We start from the raw sequence: 21,889 nt of genomic DNA on the forward strand, positions 1-21,889 counted from the left end.
CATCTCAAACTAAAATAATAATAATTTCTAATATAATATCTAAATTATTCTAAATTTATTTTATTTATAAATTAAAAATAATATATATTCTAACGAGTTTCAATTAAATCAAGTTTCAGTTTATTATACTATATTACAATTGATTTTTTTTAAACTTACACCTGATAGTTTAATTTAAAATATTTTAGCTTAAAATCTATAATTTTACTTATTATTTGGATATTGTGACACTTTTGAGAATACCCCAATCATATGTTAATGGTTAGGAGAATACCCCAATCATATGTTTAGTTTATGATTTTAGTCATAAAGTTTTATTTTAATTTTGAATATTTTCTACTTCTTACTAAAATCAACTGATCATATTTAAAAAAAAAACTTAAAATAATTAAATTTAAAAATATAAACTAAATTTATATATTATATATTATATATATACTACTAATAAAATTTGACTGAACAAATTTTATAGATATTAGGAGTTATAATTGAAATTTTAAAATTTTAAAAATAAAAATTCAAAAACTAAATTCATAACTTTAATATAATACAAAGACCAGTAGAATAATTTGACCTAAAATTTTCCAAAGTCGGCTAATAGACAAATAGAAGTGGCAAATATAGAAATAAATAAATAAAAAATCTTAAAATTAAGCAGGAAAGAAATGAAGTTGATAATGAAAAGGCTGGGATTTTGAGCTTTGGAAAACTTCAAATCTATAATACCCCATTCCCAGTCCTCCAATAGTGTTTGATTGATGTTCCCAGTCCCGTACACTTCTCTATGGATCATTGTATCTCGATTCCATTTTCATACACAGTTTACATGCACAAATAAAATTAAGGCTCCTTCAGTCTAATACCCCATGATTTTCCTTATCTTTTAATCTTTGATTTTTCTCTTTTATTCTTCACGATTTGTTAACAATCTTGTTTTTCTAATCTGGGTTTTGCTTCTTTTCTGGCGGGAACTCCTCAGCTAGCGGGAAGGAACCTACTTTCCTTGTGTGTGTTTCCATTTTATTCTGTAGGAACAAGAAGAAAGGTGTTGAAATAGGAAAGTTTTGAATCTAAACTTGATGGCAAATCCACCAGGGAGCCATCAGCAGGAAGCGAATCGTGCGTCATCTTCTTTTAATGGAGCACACTTGAGCAACGGAAATCATAAACCCGAGACCTCGGGTTCGGGTTTGAAGCATAACCCTGTCATTTCCTTGGATTGGACCTTAGAAGAGCAAGGTATACTAGAAGATGGGTTAAAAAAGTGAGCATTCCTTACTCTTTTTCTCTTTTGGTTTCATGGAATTTTGGGTTTTTGCTGAAATTATAATTTGTAAATTTTCAATTTTAAGTTATAGGAATGAGTTTTGTTGCTGTATTCTTGATTGAATTTGTTGTTTCTTCGAACTGGTTGGAATTATGAAAGAAGGAAATAGTCTGCATATCAGTGTTACAAGTAGGGCTGTAAACGAATTGAGTCGAGCTCGATTATTGCTGAATTCTATTCGAACAATCTAAAACTGAGTTCGAATCGACTCGAAAGTTCGCGAACTTAAAAATATCAAGTTCAACTCGAACTCGAAATATAAAATTGAAGCTCAACTCGAGCTCCAAAAATCTTGAACTCTGAACATTCTCAAACTCAGCCCGATTGAAGCTCAAACTCGAACTCGATTCAAGCTCGAACTCGAGTTCAAACCTGGATCTTAAGTACATGAAACATTTATATATATATATATATATATATATATTAAAAATAATTTATAAATATTAAAATTATTAATAATTTAATTTAAAAAATTAATATATTATTTTTTTTGAGTTGCTCACGAGTTTTTTGAGCTGAGTGAAGTAGCTCGCTTCGACTCATTATGAACTCAATTCGAGTTCAAGTTTGAGGCGAGCCCATTTGATTTGAGTGTGGACCGAGTCGAATTTGAGTAGCTCACGATTTGTCTCGTCTCATTTACTGCTCTAGTTATAAGTTTACAAATGAAATGGAATAGTTCAGCTGCTAATAAGCATAGGAGCAACATATTTATAACTGCCATTGTTCCTTGTCAGAATTTTAATGGAGATAGATGTTTGTTGAATGCCAGTCTTCTGTTTATCCGAATTCTTTGTTAGTTGTTTTGGATAATCCAATTGATTATTTTCCACATTTTACTGAATGAGCTCATTATTAGCATAATTTATTTTATAATTCTTGTTTTTGTTGGGACTGGGAGAATGCAAATTTTAATCCTAATTCTTTTTGTGACATCTTCTCGCAGATATGCATCAGAGCCGAGCATAATTCGTTATGCAAAAATAGCATTGCAGTTACAAAACAAGACAGTCCGGGATGTGGCTTTGCGGTGCAGATGGATGACTGTAAGTTTTACTGTTCTCATAAGTTACAATTTTAACTCATCAGCTAACTGTTTGCTAGACTTCTTGAATATATAGACTTATATATATTACCACAAGTAGAGCATATTTCTCAAATGGTTTAAATGCTACTACAATGAGGCAGGCTGTAATTGTTGGAGTATATTCATATTTTGCTGACTTGATGCCATAATTATTCTGTGTTATATATACATATACGTCCATGCGTGTGTGTAGTGAATGTGTCAATGCGCACATGTGTGCACATAATCTGATTTATTCTTTTTGCAGAAAAAGGAAAATAGCAAGAGAAGGAAGGAAGACCATAATATAGCCAGGAAAATTAAAGACAAAAAGGTATGATTTACTGGTTCTTTTTTCTGTGTGCTAAGCCATATTTATTTCTGTTTTCTTTACTCCTATGAGCCTACTCTGTTGGTTAATTGTTAGAATGCAAGATATTAGATATCGGTTAAAAATGAAAATTGCCATTCTCTGTGATACGTATGTGCAGAGATTATATATGAGCATTTATTTTCTATCTCCTCTTTCATACTGTCACATAAGAGATGTGATTGACTGCTTCCATTACATGCAAGGTAGTGGAGCAAAGCTCATTGACCATGGGGAGGTTATTGAGTTTAGCATAGTATTTTTATATTTTTCATGGTAGAGATGTTAGATGGAGATATAATTCGTATCTGTGGCTAAGCAGCTGTTTCTTTGGGTTTTTGATTGCGTATCGTAGATTCTTGGGGCATGCTCATTACAATATGCTTGAATCACAGTATGGTGCATTCTTATAGTTGTCTTTCCATCAACTTTTTTTTGAGGCCTCTGTTGGGGAGATTTGCATTGGAGCATTCTTTATGTCTTCTGATAAAACTTTTTTTTTTGATAGAATAAAGCCTCGTTAAACCCCCCTTCATATCCTACATGTTACAAACATAACATGAAGGACATTGGAAGGAGGAAAAGAGCGCCTCTAACTTTTATTAATGAGAACAATAATACACCTCAACACTAACAACTCCTTACATAACAAATACCATAATACTGTAAACATAACACACCCTAATACTCCCTTAATAAGAATAACCAAGGCCTAACACTTTAAGCATTACACAAACCTAAAAATCAACCTATACCAGCTTTAGCTAATTCATCCGCTTCCTAATTTGCTGCTCTCGAAATATGCCTCATGATAATACCCTTCCTCTCCACAATGGTAGCTATATCCCTTACCAAGGATTGAAACAAAGTAGTACTAAGGTTCGGATTATTAATCCACTTCAGAGCATTAGAAGAATCCGATTCCAAAATGAACCTCTGACTTGGAAAGTAATCAACTTCATCAATAAGAATCAACCCTCTATTAATCGCCAATAGCTCAGCGAGTAAAGGAGGACCTCCCCCTACCTTCTCTGAAAACGGCCCAAGCACCAAACCACTGTCGTCCCTAATCAAGCCACCTATTCCACCCTTATCCCAACCTTTGACATCGCACAATCTACATTTACTTTTAAGAACCCTTCCGGAGGAGGACTCCACCTAGAAGAAGGAAGAGACCTCATTTTCAGATTGCCATGCTGATCCGCTAATTTTAAATCCCCCATCAAAGAATCAAAATGAATATGAACATCCTTAAAAGAAGTATCAAACCAAGAAACAATTCTGAATCGTGTAATGAAGAACAACAACGTAGAATCTACCTTCCCATTCTGAAAAATCACCTCATTCCTACATTTCCAAACAGACCACAACATTGCTCTTGGAATAAATTTCCATATGTGGGATCCCGGAACTAGGTCATCCCATGCAATTAAGAAATCCATCAACTTACCCGGAATCACAAAGAAAATATTCCATAACTTTAAAAATTTAGCCCACAAATCCCATACCACATCACAGTGCATAAACAAATGTGAGTCCGACTCATTGCACTTCTTCCACAATGGGCAGATAGTGTCTTCAACCCCTGTAACTCCTCTCTTCAGCAGTTCCTCTTTCACCGCAACTCTATCATGAGCAAGTTGCCAAACAAAATATTCCACTCGAGGTGGAGCTACTCCTTTCCAAACATACCTTTCCCAATTACCTTCTAAATCATCATTACCCTCTCTATCAAAATAAATTTTCATGCATGATTGTGCAGTAAAATAGCCCTCTCCATTTCCCAACCAAATCCAACAATCTTCCTCTAATAGAGACAGTGAAGAGCTATTCAACAGAGAGATAATTTGCAGCCACTGCTCAACCTCCCAATCCACCAAATTCCTTCTTGTTTGAATATCCCAAACCCAACCCGAATCATTATACAATCTGAATTCTGCAACCTTACCCTCTTTGTTATTCGAAAGAGCAAATAACCTTGGAAACCTATCTTTCAAAGAAACTGAACCCAACCATACATCATGCCAAAACTACACTGTTTCTCCATTTCCAGCTCTAACACAATTTTTTTCTAAAACAGTCCCCAAAAGCATCACTTGAAAAGAAGTTCTTAACAACTCCTCTCCAAATCCACGAAGAACGAGCTGTCCAAGTATTCCGGATCATCATTGAATTAGGATCCATATTGTAAACGCAACACACAACCGATTTCTACCAAGATTTTTTCTCTGCAGCAAATTTCCACACCCATTTCCCCATAAGAGCCCTGTTTAATAGCAACAGATTCGGAATCCCTAAACCCCCAACTTCTTTGGCTTACACACCAATTCCCATTTGACCCAATGAATGTTCTTTTTTTCTGATGATCCCCCCCATAAAAACGATGCCATGATAGAGTTTAGCTTATTGAGTACAATAATAGGGATCCGAAAGATAGGTAGTAAATTGGAAGAGAGCACAACACCGATTTGACCAATACTGCCCTTCCAGCCAGAGATAAAGTCTTAGCCTTCCAACCAGCCAAACTATTATAAAATTTTTGTACAACTGATTCCCACAGAGAAAAAGAATTCCTCTTGGCCCCCAACGGTAGGCCTAAGTACTCCAATGGAAAATCTCCCCTTGCACACCCTAATTCTGTGGCCCATGAAGCTAACTCCTCCCCACATTAATTCCAAAAATTCTGCTCTTAGTTACTTCAATTGATTTTTAGACTTGGAATATATTTTGACGATGTAATAAGAAAAAAGGAAATATGTATAGTTTACTGGTTAGACCATGTGTTGGACCAAAAGATGCTTAGGAATATCTTTTGCATTTGTTTTCAGGAAAGAGTTGCTGATCATTCGGCAAAGCCTACTCATTTTGCAGCTCAACCTAATCTTACTCCTTATGCACCCCCAATGATTCCTATGGGCTACGATGATGGCATTCCATACAGAGGTTAGATTTTATCAGTGAATATTTTTTTTGAAGTTGTTCCTCGGAGCTCGGGGTTCAGAGATGTACTCTGTTGCTTCTTACATGCAAGTTTTACTTCCTTAAAAATACTATCATATAGCCTGCATTTTAGATTATGTTTACTGAAATATGTTGTTTTCTGTTTAGTCAAGATATATTTAGTATTATATTTGAAGTTTTATATACGTCATCTTGAGGCATATAAACTGAGTTTCAGTGTTTCATGTTCTATTGCCTCACTAGTTGCATTGGAGTTTTGGTTTTTCCTTCAGATGTTTGGGTTTCTGATTTTCTTAATCCCCACTATGCATACTGTTCTTAAAGCTGAAAATAAAAGTTGGTAGCTTGAACTGTCTGAAAAAGCTGCTGAACGTTTTTTGGCAAAAGATGCTGGTGTTTTGAAGAATTCGGACAGTTGGGGGTGAAGCATTATTCCTGTGGTGCTTTAGTTGGCATGACCCTCTGATACACATTTTATGGTAAACTTAAATAAACTTCCAATTTCTAATACAGAAAAGAAAGTGAGAGAAGTGAAGAAAATTTGATCTTCTCTCCATATATACATTTTTTACTTGTGCCAAGGTGTGTGAATTCTTGTTAGAATTCAAGTAACAAAAGAAAAGGGTTTCAAGACATGGTTAAAAATAGTTTAAAGGAGTAGTAGCCGCGATTATTCATTGAATTTATTTTCTCTTTTTGATTGCTGCAACAAATGATGCTTCAATTTATATTTATTTATGGTACCCGAAATTACTAATCATGAAAACCTTATATGTCTTTTATGATATTATTGGAGATTTAAACTGAAAGCATCGTTATGCTATTTCACAGCCATCAGTGGGGTGACGGGAGAACTTCTGGAGCAGAATGCTCAAGCCTTAAATCAAATATCAGCAAATCTTGCAGCTTTTCAGGTGGAATACCAATGTTATGGATAGATCTTTATGTCATCCTTCTATTTTCTTTTTGTTTTCATTCCAGGTTTAATGCTTCCATGTAAACATGTATTCGCAAATGACTAGTACCAGGTCCCTTAACCCTACCTTCCCAATAGCACTTGTGAACGGTCATGCGGATATACCGAAAGATCTGATGTTGCTTCAGCTTTATGGATCTCTCACAAAACTTGTTCTCGTTTATCTGTTTCCAGATACAGGAAAATATTGGTCTCCTCTGCCAAACTCGTGACAACATTATGAAAATCATGAACGAGTAAGTTCCAGTTTTTGTTAAACTGCTCCTTAATACTAGATATTATTTGCTTTCCCGGTCATATGCTGTGCCAGATGGTACTAAAGACTCAATCTTATGAATTTGCTCAATTAAAATGTAATAAAGTTTACTGAAATGTTGTTAAGAAATTTCTTCTGCAATGTGCTTTATCAAGGCCATTCCTCAGATCCGAGATACTAATGTACTTGCAGTAATCCTGTTATCATTGACATTCTAAATAATCCCGAAGCTTTTAATGAACCCAGATTCCTTTTCCCTTTTATTCTGTGTCTATTTTTGGTAGAACATTGTGTATAATCTAGTAATTTTGGTACTTCATAGAATCGATATTTATGCCGTTACATATGAGGTTGCAATCTGGGAAAAAGGAAAAGGGTTGCTGATACGGGAACTCGAATCTCAGAGTTGCATGATGTCACCTCTTAAGGTGGCTCATGAACCAATTGGATTAAATCCGGTGTTCAACATATATGTATCTTCGATCAATTACGAATTTGTTATCGAATGAACTCCGGTTATTTCTATTATTGGATGTTAGGCGTTTCTTGATTTTTTGCAGGTTGAATGACATGCCGGATATAATGAAGCAGATGCAAGCACTTCCGGTGAAACTGAACGAAGAGCTAGCTAACATCGTCCTCCCCCCTTCATCCCATCCTATGCATTCGTGATCCTCTGCCTCCTGCATAGTTTCCGATAACTGAGCGGTGGATCGTGCTTTTGCTGATGTAGAAAATAACCGCGGATAAGGTGATCACTCACCTTTCTTTACCATTTGAGAACAAGTTCTCTTCCCCTTTCTTGCGTGTAGAAGGCACAGTGTTTTCTTGGTTTCTTTATTCCATAGTTTGTTCGTTAGTTCATGCGTTGGGGATATTTATTTTACAGAATGAAATCAAGAGTTGAAATTATTTTATTTTAATTCCCTGTTTGTGTATAGTTTTCTTTTTTGACATATTTGTGTATAGTTTTCTAAAAAATTGACAAATTTATTTGTTTTATTAGTCACTTTCATGAACATTCAACAAATGCATTGTTTATAATTAATAACATTTATGTTTTGTTTCCTACATCTTCAAAATAAATATAATTAGATCCATTGATTCATTTAGCTGGATGGACCTATTAGTCGAACTATTGTTAATTTTTTAGCGGTTTGAATTTTATCTTTATGAATGGAATAAATTGAATTAAGAGTAGTTCTTATAATAGATTTTGAAGTGTTTTAAAGTCTTTTTAATTAGATAAATTTATCTAAATGTAATAGAAATATAAAACAAAAATTGAAATATTATTATCCTAGAGTCTAGACCAGTACATGTGAAAAGAATGTATTTATAATATATAGATTTCTTGTACCAAAAAATTCAAATAATAAAAATTTATGTTGGTTGAGTATAATTAATAAACAAGCAAGCAAGCAGAGGTGGATATTCCACAATTAATATTTACAAAATCAATCTATAAATATTATATAAGTAATAGAAAGCATGACATGACACGAAACAAAGAAATAACACATTTTATGTATTAGAAATTAATATATATATATATATAAACACTGTTATATTATAATACGAAAAATATGAAAATAAACGAATTTTCATCCTTACTTACCCTATCGATTAAGAAGAGTAATTTATAACGACCCTGATATTCATGTAGTTTATATGTATAATACAGCCTATAGGAAGGACAGAGCTCCTACGCCATTTAAAAAAAATAGGATAAACTACATATTTAGTATATCAACTATGACTTTTTGTTTTGTTTTGATCACTCTACTATTTTTTTAAATCATATTTAATGTTACGTTTTAATTTTAGTTTGGTCGACAACCGTTAAAAAATTAACAAAACTGTTGAAATGACATTGTTTTTATTTTTTTTCAAAGATAATGTGGTATTACTTTATGGTAACAAATCAACATCACTGTTAAATTTTTTAATGGAGTCTGACTAAAATGAAATCAAAACTAAACGTTAAGTACATTTTGAAAAGAAAAATAGTTGATAACCAAAATTGATTGCCGAAGTACTAAACTTCGTAGTTACCCTAAAAAAGTAACTTTGGTAACAGAAACGTCTCTCCTGACATGTAACAACAACAAAATCCTATTTCCATATGTAATGGGATAAGGAGGAGATAAGGTAGTAGGCTGCCCTCAACGCCAGGTTGATAGTAGCTTCGTTCCTAGCGGCTCAATCTTCATTGTTAACGAGTGGATGGTCATGGTTGTGATGTGAGTAGGCTACTTTGAATCATACTCTGCTAGTTTCGATCCCTAAGGTGGAATACCCAGACCTAATTACCCTGTTTCGTCCAATTCCTTTATAAAATTTTGACTAAGGTGGTTGTCAATCTTCTAAAATCTTTTATATCACTGGGTATCTGCTAATCTAAATATAGTTTGCGTACAAATTATTTTTTTACTAATAATATATTAAATAATATTTTATTTCTTAATCTCTAAATCAAAACATATATATAATTTTTTAACAGAAAATATATATTTAAACCTACCTAAATCCATATTTTTTTTTAATATTACCATTAGAATTATTAATCTTTAATATCAATACTATGATTGCGTTTGATATAACATGTAAAGTGGGAATTATTGTCAATGTTTTTTCTTAAAATATAACCAAAACCATATCAAATGCTTCTTTAGATTTATAAAAACTTAAAAATAAACGATATCATTTAAATTCTATTTGTGAATTTTTTATCAATAGTATATATAATATAGGATAAAGTACATAAATGGTCCCCCAACTATATAGGATAAAGTACATAAATGGTCCCCCAACTATAGTGCATTGATTTCTTAAGTCCCTTAACTATTAAAAGTTACAGAATGATCACCCGACTATTTATATGTTTCAAGCTCGTCCTTTTCGGTAAAAAATTGATGGTCATCTAAGTAGGACTTGAACATATTGATTGATATATGATAGTCGTTTGAGATTCTGAGATCATATTTTAGCATATCTCTGCTAGCATGTTAACATCAAATTCAGACTACTGTCAATTTTTTAACAAAAAAAGATAAGTTTTGGAATATATGAATATCGTGTGGTCATTTTGCAACTTGTAATAGTCAGGGACTTAACAAAGCAATGTCATATAGTCATAGGACCATTTTATAATTTTTAATAGCTAGGGAACCCAACAAAGTAACATCCTATAGTCGGGGGACCATTTATGTACTTTACCCTTTAATATAAGCCATCGTTTTAGATTCACAGTGTGACTTTCTTGGTTGCACCCCCAACGTTTTTTCAAAAAGGAAAATCGCGGACAAATGAGCATCATCTGGACGGAAAGATAACCATTTTGACCAACACAACTTGCTTCTTTCTTGAAGACGAAAGGAAATAGTTTTGGTTAAAATCAATTCCATAAATATTTGGTTAAGCCGAGGAGTAGTTGTTTCAGTAATAAACAAATTAACCTCAAACTTGATGCTGTTTTCGGTTCAGTTTTTGAATATTACAGAAACATGGATGACTTCATTTTAAAAGAGTCTATGCTTCTACATCACTTACTCTGAATTAATTCCCAGTCTGTGTCAAACCAAAAGATTGAATTTTGAGGCTGCCATTTATTGTGTTGAAGAGAGGTTTGAAGACTGATACTGTAAGTAGTTTCATTTAAACCATTTCCTGTCTTCTTCTTATTATGTTGCTTCTCTCTTATCTTATAACTTTGTTCTTCGGTTGATGTTTCCAACATATCTTGTAAACCAATCTTCAGTTCTCTGATTCTTGTAATAAAATTGGTTTTTTTGCTTGCTTGAGTGGTAATTGGTTTTACAAAAGTTATGTGAACACATAACATAAAAAATCCAATCTTTGCACTTAGACAAGATGCCTTTTTGGCTTTGCTTTTGCCAACTGAATTTACTCCAAAAGCTCAAAGCTTGGTGTGTCACAATCTTCTTCTTCTTCTTTCATATCTTGGAATTTGATTTTGGCATTAAATGTTAGAATTCACAACGGGGTTCAGATTGGTGCTGTTCATGCTGCTCATTGTAGCCTTTAATTTCATACCGCTCATTGTAGCCTTTAATTTCATACCAACTGCTTCTTCACCAGGTCAGCTCTGTTCTATGACAGGTTTATATTTCGCAACTTAATTTCTTTTATAAAAACTATTTTTTTACAAGAAATTGGTTCCATAATGTTATCAAACTGATAAGTCCGTAATTTTTTTTTTTAATTAGATAGAAATTCAAGCAATGAAGATGATACGGTGAGGGTGGATCCATTGGAGAAATTCAACAAGTATAAAGGAGGATTTGACATCACTAACGACCATTATTGGACTGTAATTCTCTTATCTCTTACAATCTCACATTAATCTAATCACTTTCTCTTTTTCAAATTTTATTTGCATATAACAATTTAATATTTTTGATATCGTTAATCAAAATTCAGTTTAATTCAAGGGTAAAGCATACAAATAGTTCCCGACTATTAAAAGTTACAAAATTGTCACCTGATTATTAATATGTTCCAAACTCATCTTTTTTCGTTAAAAAAGTGATGGTGGTCTGAGTTGGACGTTAACTTGTTGACTGAGATATGATAAAATATAATCTCATAATCGTTTGAGTTGTATTTTGTGGATTGACTATTCGATTACATTACGGTGTCAAGTCAATGCTTGAAACATTATGTAGTCGAGTCAGTACTTTAAAGCAACAACAGTGCCAATAGACATCACTAAAATATGATTTTATCATATCCTAGTCAACATGTTAATGTCCAGCTTAGACGGTCGTCAAGTTTTTAACGAAAATGGACAGACTTGGAACATATGAATAGTCGGATGATTATTTTGTAACTTTTAATTATCGGAGGACTCAACAAAACATCACCCTATAGATGAGAGATCATTTTGCAATTTTTAATAGTTGAAGGACTCAACAAAACAATACCCTATAGTAGAAGTACTATTTGTGTACTTTACCCTTAATTCAATTCACCCATAAAATGTCAAATTAAACTCACTCTTAAACAATATTAATTTAAAATGACATGAATAAATAACTCTAAATGAATTAAATTTAAAAGGATTTAAATAAATAGTCTAAAATGTCTCAAACATGAAATCATCCGAATTAAAAAAATAAATTCATAATAACTTGACTTAGTTTAAAAATACTTTTACTTGACCCAAATTAAATCCAAAATTTTATTTGAAAATCTAACTCTAATCTAGTCCGAATTGATATAATTTTTATTTTCTCATGTACATTTTTGTTAAAATAAAAAATATCAAATAAAATACTAATTTCTTTATTTTAATAAAATAAAATTAAAGTAAAATGTAATATAATATTATAATTCTAGTAACTTATATATTAATTTTAAGTATGTTTTTATTAAAATCTAACTAATAATATATACATAAATAAAAATGATATTTTAATAATTATCTTGGGTCGGAACAAATTCTTACGTAAGTTCCATTAATTATTTTATTTTTGCAGTCGGTTGTATTTACAGGGATCTATGGGTACGCAATTGCGTTCTCTTGGCTTTTATGTGGAATTTTGTACGGAATATATCTCCTGGTAACTGCTTACTGTTGCAGAAGAAGCAGAAAACCCAACAAAAAATGGGTCTGCCACAAGCAATGTTACTTATGGCCTATTCTCCAGGCTATCATCTTCACAATCCTGGCACTGTAACTTCTTCAAACTCTCAATTTTAATTGTTTCGATTCAATAATATCATGTTCTTTTAGCTTCAAAGATCGAAACCAATTCTGTGGTGGACATTATCATGACAACAGTAAATGGGGCATCACAAACTATATATCACACTACGGCAGCCATGAAACAGATGAGGGATAGCTTGGGAGACACTAGTGGAACTGTTCAGGCTTCTCGATTTCTTACGGATACGTCTCGAAGATTGGATGTTGAAGCCGGCGATATCGCGAGGCAGGCGAGAGAAAACAGACGGTTGATCGATAGGGGTCTCGAGATTGTGTAAATCTCTCTCAAGCTCCCCCGATATCGTTGTGTTGATGCTACTCAGACTCGGATGTAAGTGCCATGCATACTGGTTATGTATGTGTATCTATTTGATCTTACAGGTTTATAGTAACCACGGTGACTATTTCCTTGAACCTGGTAGCTGTTATTGCTTTGTCAGGTATGTTTATGCAACTTTTCATTATCATGAAGTTTGGATTGAATAAGTTTGAATATGGAAAAAGATTGAACTACTAGTTGATTGCCATTGTTCTTATCTTTTTCCTACTACAGTGACTGGAATTCTGAGAATTCGACAAGCACTTTACTGGTAAGAAACTCGAGATTTTTATGATTGTGAATTACTAATTAAAGGTGTGAAAATTTAGCTGAAGGTTTTCATTTCCCCCCCAAATCTTTTCAGGCTAATTGGGATATGTTGGATCATGACCTTTCTATGCTGGTTGTTCTTTGGAATTTATTTCTTCTTGGAAAAGCAAGTGCAAGCTTTTTATATTTATCTGGTTTCCATTTGTGATTTATTTCCAGGTTTGATTGAATTGAAAAACTGAAAAACAAATGCTTTAATTCTCCAGGTTTTCAGGTGACACATGCAGAGCTCTTGAAAACTTCCAAGAAAATCCATACAACAATACTTTGAGTTCAATCCTCTCTTGTGATGAATTGCTGTCAGCAGAATCAGTCCTCTCTGATGTTAGTGCTGGGATATACAACCTTGTTAATGAGGTAATTATATCTCATTTGTTGCTTTAGTTCATATGTTTAATCGAAACAGAGTATTTTGCTCGGAGGTCAAAATTCAAACTCGATATTAACTTGCAACAAGAAACTCGTTAAACAGTTTGATTAGCTTATGGTTTTGATTCTTCAGGTGAACTCGAACATTTCACAGCTGCAAGCAACATATCCAAATCTTGCTCATGTCTGCAACCCTTTCTCTGCACTACCAGACTATACATATCAGACAAATAACTGCACAGCTAATACGATCAGGATCGGCAACATACCAAAGGTATGCAATTGATAATTCGGTTTAAGGTTCTGTTATGTTGTTCTTAAACATTACTCCTACCCGAATCTTTTTGAGTTCGATACATCAGTTAATTCCAACACTGTTGGTTAAATATCGGATATAGGTGCTTAATTGGCTGATCTCTTTGTAGATATTGGAAGTATTTACTTGTTGGGATGCCAACAATGAAACCCGTCAAGAGGGGCAATTCATATCCAGCAATGATTTCAAAAAAGTGGAGGCTTACGCAAGTTCAATTGAAAACCTGCTAAACGTTTATCCAGGCATGGAAAATCTAGTCCAATGCCAGTCCGTGAAGGATGCATTTTCCAAGATCATTGGCCGACACAGCAAACCTTGGAAGCGATCCGCTTGCATGGCATGGGCGGCAATGGTTCTTCTCTTGATCGTCATGGTAATATTGGTTCTTGTATGGGCAGCGTAAGCTCGCCATGATCAGGACCTTCATTCTTCAGACATTTCGTCCAAAACAACAGATTCATTGGAATTACAAGCAAATAATGAAGTGATACCTGATTCAATTTAGATGCAAAAATACTGCAGATCTCAAGATTGTTACTTTGGAAGACAAGGCAGCCAAGCAGCTTCCAGACAATACTAGTTTTGTACAGGGTAGAGATATATAAGATTAACTAAATTTGAAACAAAGATAGAGATAATTGTCTGAAATAGACAGAGATAAAGGATCTACAAGGGCCATTTTTTTGGTCTGAATAGAAGTTTAAATTTTGTAATAGATTTACAAGAAATACAAGATTTTTTCTTTGTACTTCCAGATCTGGGGATCAACCCCATAATACAATGTAATATGTAGTTGTTGAAGAATAAAAGGAAAATTTGTTCATCTACATTTTGGTTTATGTTACAAGGATTTTGTTTTTGAGGAGAGCATCGAATATGAATACTAATCCAGGAAAGAGGGAAGTGATACCTGAAGACTGACCTTTAAGTTGTACCTGTTAAACTGCTTTAGCTTACTCTAATGCTGAGCAATCCTTAGGCCGGTCCTCACCGATATCCCTCTGGCTTGCAACTGGGGACAATCTATAATTTGCAAATCTTTCAACAATGGAAGTAATAGTTAAACAAATCCTTTAAATCCACTTATTTTCATGTCTTAAACGAAAATCAGGAGAAAAAAGACACCCCTGTCGTCATTTAAAGGCATCACATCTACAGAGCTAGATGTATGCATGCTGTTATAGATAGATATCAATAAAAATTCCAGACAGCATAACTTCCATTCATAAGCAACATTTCAGAAATCAGAACTGGTCTGAAAATTTTCCATTTGCTAAGATGAATATCTGATTTAAGTATACCGCACATAAACCAAAAATAGATATTATTCATATAATAAGTTTGTCAAAATATAATAACAAATCTGGTATTGGGAACTGTATTATATGACAAAACGATGTATAAATCGAAACAACTGATGAAAACCATAAAAAGAACCAGTGACAACAAAATTCAAACAACTTAAAAGGTCAAGTCGAGGGCATTCAACTACAACCAGCTGTGAAATCTGCCAAAAGTGCTATGCAACCATTGATCCCTTTTTTTCAAGGTGATAAGACCCTAAAGACCCAGAGGAGATAAACAAATTGTCAGTTCATCATAAAAGGATTAATATTTTTAAGGAAAAAAAAATCAAGTTATGCTAATGAAACCATGCTCACCTAAAGGTTTGAAATAGATCTAGCAACAGTTTTGAAGCTTTTTCCCAGTGATGTTCATTGCAAAAACATGGCAAGTGCCGTTTCGATTTGTTTATTCTAATTTATATGTGTAAATTGTGGATGATTGGTCATTTTTGAGATGCGGATGCACTCTCACCCAAAGATGAACCTAATCGAAGCATAAGAGGATATACAGGACTGAACTCCTTGTCTCCTCTAGCCCTAACCTTTGAGCATAATCATCCAGAGTTACCTTGATTCCTTTCCAGATCTGATCTTCCCCTTGAGAATCCAGCCACAACGAATATTGCAAATGTGTAAGCTTGTTCCTCTGGAGTGGTGATTGCAAGTCCTCAGGGCCTCGAGAATAGAGATGATGCAGTATGACACTCGGGGGTAAATCTTGAAGAGGAGATGCTCCTAGTTGAGAAGTTTCCAAGAAGATTAATGGTCGGAATGCTCGAAGAGCTCGGTATGGTACACCTAGTTGTTCAACTGGGAATAAATTTTGGCCCACAGCTAATTCCAACTCAGCCATGTCCCTCGCCATTCTCAGCTTCCCTGATTCTGAAAGGGGTCTGACAAGAGAAGCATGCCTTATAAAGAGAATCAAAACCCTTGAAGCCATGCTCCTCACAAGCCTCGTGCATATGGTTTCTGTTCCTGCAGTTATAGCATTGGCTGAAGATGGCAACAACCTAGATAGGAACTCACTACGAATGCGAAGGATGCACTTTTGTAACTCCTCCATGTAAGGTGAAGCATTGTTGTCCATAGCAGCATCCATGCCAAGTGCAGAAAAGTTCTGGTCATGGATTTGCAAGATGCAAGATTCAAGACGATCAATCATTGCCTGGAACAAGGATGTTATCGAATCGCATGCAACACCATATATTGCACCAAGTGAAGGTGACAACACATCTGCAGCAATAGTTGGAAGCCCTATGATCATAGAAGTTACGCGTGTATGAATTTCTTGTAGATGCTGACATAATGCAAAGTTCTTGAGCTGAGCTGCAGTAGCAGGACCAGATACTTGGCGGGCTTCAGGACCAGTAGATATCTGCCAGTTTAACAAAGTTGAATACACTTAGTATTTCATATATATGTGTTTGTGAGTGTTTTGTATATGAAAATTATGTACTTTATTGCACACACACAATTGTATTAATGGATATACACCTATAAGATTTGGCAAGATTTTTTCAGGGTTTTGACTTTTGAGAAAAGGAAACCTCCAGAAAATCAACAATGAGTTTAAACTGATCACTTATAACTATATCAAGTCCATGATAAGATCAAATACAGCATCAAAGAATGCCATAGGCTTAAAATGTAGTTACCTAACGCTTGGGATATATGCCTAAAAAAATTATCACACAAAGCAATGCATTTTATACTCGTAAGATAAAAAAAGGGGGCATACAGTCAGAAAAGCTGAAATATGGTCAGGGTAATTGTTTCAACCAGTTGCCTCACCAGATGGATCATTATAGAATTGCATAAAACTTCTAGTGAAATGTGTTTATTTGATGATATGAAATTTAGATGTTACCCTAGTTAGTTATGAATTACAAAATGATGTTATAAAAAACATGCAATATAATCACACTACGACCCGATTTCCCAAATATACCAAAAACTTACAATGACAAGGCGGGGACAAAATACTAACAAGTTTTCAGTCATAAACTCACATAAACAAGCCATAGCAGATTAGGAAAGGCAATCAAGGATATAATGTACTTGGCGTATTAATGTATAATTCTGCACATAGTAGAAATTCTACTCGGTAAGAAAATAACAGATTTAACACAGGAAAAACAAAATACCAGATATTCAGCTCGTTCTGCAATCAGCAGCAAAATTTTACTAATTTCACGCAGCACAAGAAGAGTCAATCGAGCATCTAATTGAACAGCTTCAATTTCTTCCTGAATGCGAGAAAGAATTCTAGAGACCTGTTCTTTGGAGGGAACACTACCACGGCTGGAGACTGGAAAAACAGAATTAACAATATCGGACAGACGGCTTAGGCAGCCAGCCAAGAAAGCCATCTGGAAAGTTTCAATAGCTGCAACCATTTGGGCTTTTCCCTCTGAAGGTATAGCTGGTAACACCCCCTTGACATCAGTGTCACGTGAAATTCCTTCAAGAAGGTTTTCCATCATAGAGAAGAGTTTCGGATACCCATTTGTGAATATCTCTTTGACAAAACTTGATGCTGTAAAAGCAGACTTCATTTGGGTAGCAAAAGCCTTAACCAGAGCTTCCCACACTCTATCTGTTAGCTTGGGATCGTCCTCCTGCACCAAGCAGCATAAATAATTACAGTCAAGCTGGAAAACAGCAGTTTCATATTATGACATTTCCTATGTTGTTATGACTCTTCATTTTTCTCGAAGTAGTGATAAACGTAGAGATATAAACATGGACAAAAATAGAAAAAAAACAGAGCATAGGGACTCATGCTCGTATCTAAAACTAAACTAGACTAATTCAATTATGAATAGAATTACCATAACAGAAAGAAAATGAAAATAAATAGAAACGGGGTTACCTTAATGACTTCATCAAGCAGTAAGACATGCGAAAAAGGGTCTCTCTTCTTCGACAAAACCCTCTGCAAATGCCAAATTGCAACCATTATAGAATGCAACTGATCCATACAACTCCCCATCCGCTGCCACAACGCCTCTCTTGCCCTCCCACTTCCTCCAATCTGTGGCGTTCCGCTCCCCCTAATACCTCCAGGACCAAATCCGCTACCACCACCAGCTGAAATAGCCTTCATATCCAACGCCACACTCACACTCTTCACACCCATCCCCTTGTATTTATTCACCAACTGCTCCACCGTCCCTCTCAATCCCCAAGATTGTAAAACACTTGCAACCCAGTCCCCACTTCAGCCTGATTCAACCCTTCCATTCCCTTCTCCAAAACTTTCATTGCTTCACTTCTTAACTTGCTCCCTATCTCTTTCACCGCATTGATTTCCTCGTCGACCATATCAATACCGCCAAGATCATATTCCTCGCACAAAGTCAAGATATCATTATGCAACTGAGCAGCCTTGGCAAGATCCAACTTATCAGGCTCTGCTTCAGCGGAAGCCATAAGGTCTCGTAGCTTTTTGGAAAGACGAATAGCACGTATGGAGTGGGAGAGAAGCTCGGAAGTTCTATGTAAATTCGAGAGCTGGACCGTTTTGGAGAGAATCGAATTATGGGGTTCGGAGAGCTCGGATCGGACACGACGAACAGAAGATTGAAGCGAAGAGATGGAAGATCTAAGAGTAGAGAGGGAGACCTCAGCGTTGTTAAGGGAAGATAACTGAGTGAGGAGGAGAGGGTGGTTAGAGAGGACGTGAGAACGGATTTGGGAATCGAGTTGGCGGATGGCTTGGAGGAGATGTTCGGCGGTTGATGCAGGGGATCCGGACGAAAGAGCGGCGGAGGAGAAGGAGGTGGAAGAAAAAGAAGGGGAGAGGAAAGGGGAGAGGATTGGGTCTTTGGCGAAAGAGTCAAGAATGGAGGAAGGTGGCGGAGGAGGAGCATGAGTAGAAGCGGGAGGGTTTTTGAAAGTGGAGAGACGGTGGAGAGGGGAGGAGGAGGTGGTGGTAGTGGGGGATCTTTGGATGGTGGCCGGAGAAACCATTTCTTTGGGGGGATTTTTGCAAATCAAAATTGAATAAAAATTCCTTCAGATCTATCAAGAAAATTTAGGAAGAGATTGCAGGAAAATGCAGAATCAGCACATAACAGACCGTTGGCAATAATAAAGAGCCTATGATCAGACGGCGAGAGATCAACTCAAAAAGTAGAATTTTTTTTTACTAATTCAACACTCATATTTTATAAATTCAGTTTGATTTAAAAAAAATTAAATTCAAGTTAAATTATAAAATATAACTTAAAATTTTAATAATTAGTGATTAATTTTTAAGTTTAAATCATGTCACTCAACTTTAAATAGTATATATATATATATTACATATAAAAAAATATTAATATATATATGATTATAAAAGATTGTTTAAGTTAGAATCAAATAATAACAAAATATTATAAATGTTTATAATTAAATTAAATAGAAATTCGAATAATTTGACCCAACTTAAAAATATTTCCAATAAAATTTGAGTTCTAAAATAATATTTATCAACTCGAATAAATCAAATTTTTTTAACTTAATTTAACTCGACATGATCGAATACTCACCTCAAATCAATATCATATAAAACGACTTCTTTCTGCTGATCAATTAATTTCCAAAAAGAAATTATTTGTCACTATTGTAAATTAAGCAACACCATAAGACTTTGTTACTCATTAACATGAAAATGACAACAATATCTAACAGATTAAAATTTATATATGTTTAATAATTAACGGTATAATTTACGCAAATGAAAATAAAAACAACATTTTCTTTTTCCTTTTCTTTTTTCTAAAAGAGAAACAGCATTTAATATGATTTTATTTTTTTATTTTTTAATAACTTATATGTATAGGTTGATACCATAATGGTTTTATTAATTCAGTTGACAGAAAATTTACACTAATTTCAAGTGTATACCAACATTAATTGCAAGACTCAAATCTATATCATAATTTAAAAGTTAACTATATTATTTGTAACCACAATATTATATTTCTTACTTCGACCTTTTCTTTATTTCAGGAAAAAAAAAAGAGCTCCTCGGGGATTTTATGATAACGGATTTATGATATTTATATGGCTTAAGTATACAAAAGATGTCTAATCTATATTCGTTTTTTCAGTTCAGTGTCTAACGTTTTTTTTGTTTCTATTTAGTGCCTAACATTTCATTCCGTAACTCAAAATTGGTCACGTCGTGACGGACTGTTAAGTTTAGTCGTTAACCCATTAAAAATGTCACGTGACATATTTTTTAATATTAAAAAGTAATTTTTGCAAATAAAAAATAAATTAAAATGAAAAAATAAACGTTTTAATGCCTTTTACCGTTTAACCCTAAATAATTTTCTCCCTTCTTCACACTCCATCACAAACCCAACCCTAATTCAGTTGCTCGACCACTTGTCAGAGAACCTTTTCGGTCCCGGAGATGGCGATAGTAAACAGAGCCTTGTCATTGTTGAGACCAATAGCAAGGGACTCGACGTTGTATTCTCTTCGGGTAAACACTCCCGCTATCATGTTTATGATTCCACTTTCGTCCCCAACGAACACTGAAATCGTGTGACGTTTCACCATGACAGAGCACAATACAATTTCTCACTCGAACACACACAAGATCTATCAATTGAACAAGGCTAAAACAAGTTAAAGCTCAAGTTATAATAACAAAATAAATGAAACAGAAAACCCAAATTAAGTGTTAGTAAAGCCAGAAGCTAGAACCACATATAGCAATCACAAATAAAAACTAAATTAAAATGAAAAAATAATCGATCAAAAACGACGCGTCTGTAACATCCGCACTACCGGGTTAGTGACCAAATTGTAAAGTTTTAGAATTTGGTGACTAAAGTAGAAGAATGAAAGAATTCAATGATTATTTGAATATATATATATTGAAGGTTATTTGGTAATTATTAAAGGACATTAAGGGTATTATGGTCATTTGACCATAAAGATTTTTTATAATTTTTTTTAAAGGGTAATAAGCACGTATGAAGAAGAGTCCAGAGCTTTTCAGTTCAGTTCTTCTTTCCTCTCAACCGTGAAGCTTGGTATAAGGTAAGTGAGTCTTTAGTTGGTTAATTCTTTCGTTTTAAAGCTTGTTTTGATTTGGGATATTAAGAAAGATTAAGGAAAGCTTTAGGTGGCTTAAACCTCAAAGATTAAGTTATGAGAAATTAAGAAAATGAGTTTTTAAGTGAATTTTGATATGGAAGGAGTTAATAGATTGTGAAGTTGAATTTGACTTGTCAAGGATTAAATTAAGAGATATGAAGTGATAGAATGGGTTTTAGAACATGTTGGAAATTTAGTGTGATTCTTGAATGACATGTAAATGATAGAATTTTGAGTTTAAAGAAGTGATTATGGAGTAGAAATGAGTTTAAGTATGTGTATGAAAGTTAGGAATATTAAAGGGAATGAAATATGATATGTTGAGCTGAAAATGAAGGATTTTCGAGCTCAAAAAAATATGATTTCTGGGCAAGGGGAATCGGTACCCATTCAAGGGGAACCGATACCCCTTCAAACGAA

General features: G+C 34.2%; 3 protein-coding genes and 1 pseudogene across 3 annotated transcripts; 3 read left to right on the forward strand and 1 right to left on the reverse strand.

The window, feature by feature from the left end:
* Positions 1-737: 737 nt before the first annotated feature.
* Positions 738-7,822, forward strand: LOC120139642. Its single transcript, XM_039154805.1, has 7 exons — positions 738-1,264; positions 2,274-2,373; positions 2,662-2,727; positions 5,592-5,706; positions 6,556-6,638; positions 6,875-6,936; positions 7,517-7,822. The coding sequence occupies exons 1-7, from the start codon at positions 1,080-1,082 to the stop codon at positions 7,626-7,628; spliced, it is 723 nt and encodes a 240-aa protein (XP_039010736.1). The 5' UTR covers positions 738-1,079; the 3' UTR covers positions 7,629-7,822.
* Positions 7,823-12,479: 4,657 nt separating this feature from the next.
* On the forward strand, positions 12,480-13,720 carry LOC120139617. Its single transcript, XM_039154782.1, has 7 exons — positions 12,480-12,483; positions 12,562-12,654; positions 12,715-12,961; positions 13,069-13,127; positions 13,241-13,277; positions 13,371-13,442; positions 13,543-13,720. The coding sequence occupies exons 1-7, from the start codon at positions 12,480-12,482 to the stop codon at positions 13,718-13,720; spliced, it is 690 nt and encodes a 229-aa protein (XP_039010713.1).
* Positions 13,721-13,805: 85 nt separating this feature from the next.
* On the forward strand, positions 13,806-14,825 carry LOC120139643. The gene is made up of 2 exons (XM_039154806.1): positions 13,806-13,979; positions 14,131-14,825. The coding sequence occupies exons 1-2, from the start codon at positions 13,821-13,823 to the stop codon at positions 14,422-14,424; spliced, it is 453 nt and encodes a 150-aa protein (XP_039010737.1). The 5' UTR covers positions 13,806-13,820; the 3' UTR covers positions 14,425-14,825.
* Positions 14,826-15,696: 871 nt separating this feature from the next.
* LOC120139641 lies at positions 15,697-19,342 on the reverse strand (annotated as a pseudogene).
* Positions 19,343-21,889: the final 2,547 nt, after the last annotated feature.

Source organism: Hibiscus syriacus, unplaced genomic scaffold (assembly GCF_006381635.1).
Source record: "Hibiscus syriacus cultivar Baekdansim isolate YM2019G1 unplaced genomic scaffold, ASM638163v2 tig00110764_pilon, whole genome shotgun sequence".
Taxonomy (NCBI): domain Eukaryota; kingdom Viridiplantae; phylum Streptophyta; class Magnoliopsida; order Malvales; family Malvaceae; genus Hibiscus; species Hibiscus syriacus.

Bases quoted from the DNA above. Each gene is read 5' to 3' on its own strand.
- LOC120139642 (XM_039154805.1), top strand. From the start codon at position 1,080: ATGGCAAATCCACCAGGGAGCCATCAGCAGGAAGCGAATCGTGCGTCA. The intron at 1,265-2,273 runs GTGAGCATTCCT...ATCTTCTCGCAG, and splicing joins CTAGAAGATGGGTTAAAAAA to ATATGCATCAGAGCCGAGCA. The intron at 2,374-2,661 runs GTAAGTTTTACT...TTCTTTTTGCAG, and splicing joins TGCGGTGCAGATGGATGACT to AAAAAGGAAAATAGCAAGAG.
- LOC120139617 (XM_039154782.1), top strand. The intron at 12,962-13,068 runs GTAAATCTCTCT...TTGATCTTACAG, and splicing joins GATAGGGGTCTCGAGATTGT to GTTTATAGTAACCACGGTGA. The intron at 13,443-13,542 runs GCAAGTGCAAGC...TTAATTCTCCAG, and splicing joins ATTTATTTCTTCTTGGAAAA to GTTTTCAGGTGACACATGCA.
- LOC120139643 (XM_039154806.1), top strand. From the start codon at position 13,821: ATGGTTTTGATTCTTCAGGTGAACTCGAACATTTCACAGCTGCAAGCA. The intron at 13,980-14,130 runs GTATGCAATTGA...ATCTCTTTGTAG, and splicing joins GGATCGGCAACATACCAAAG to ATATTGGAAGTATTTACTTG.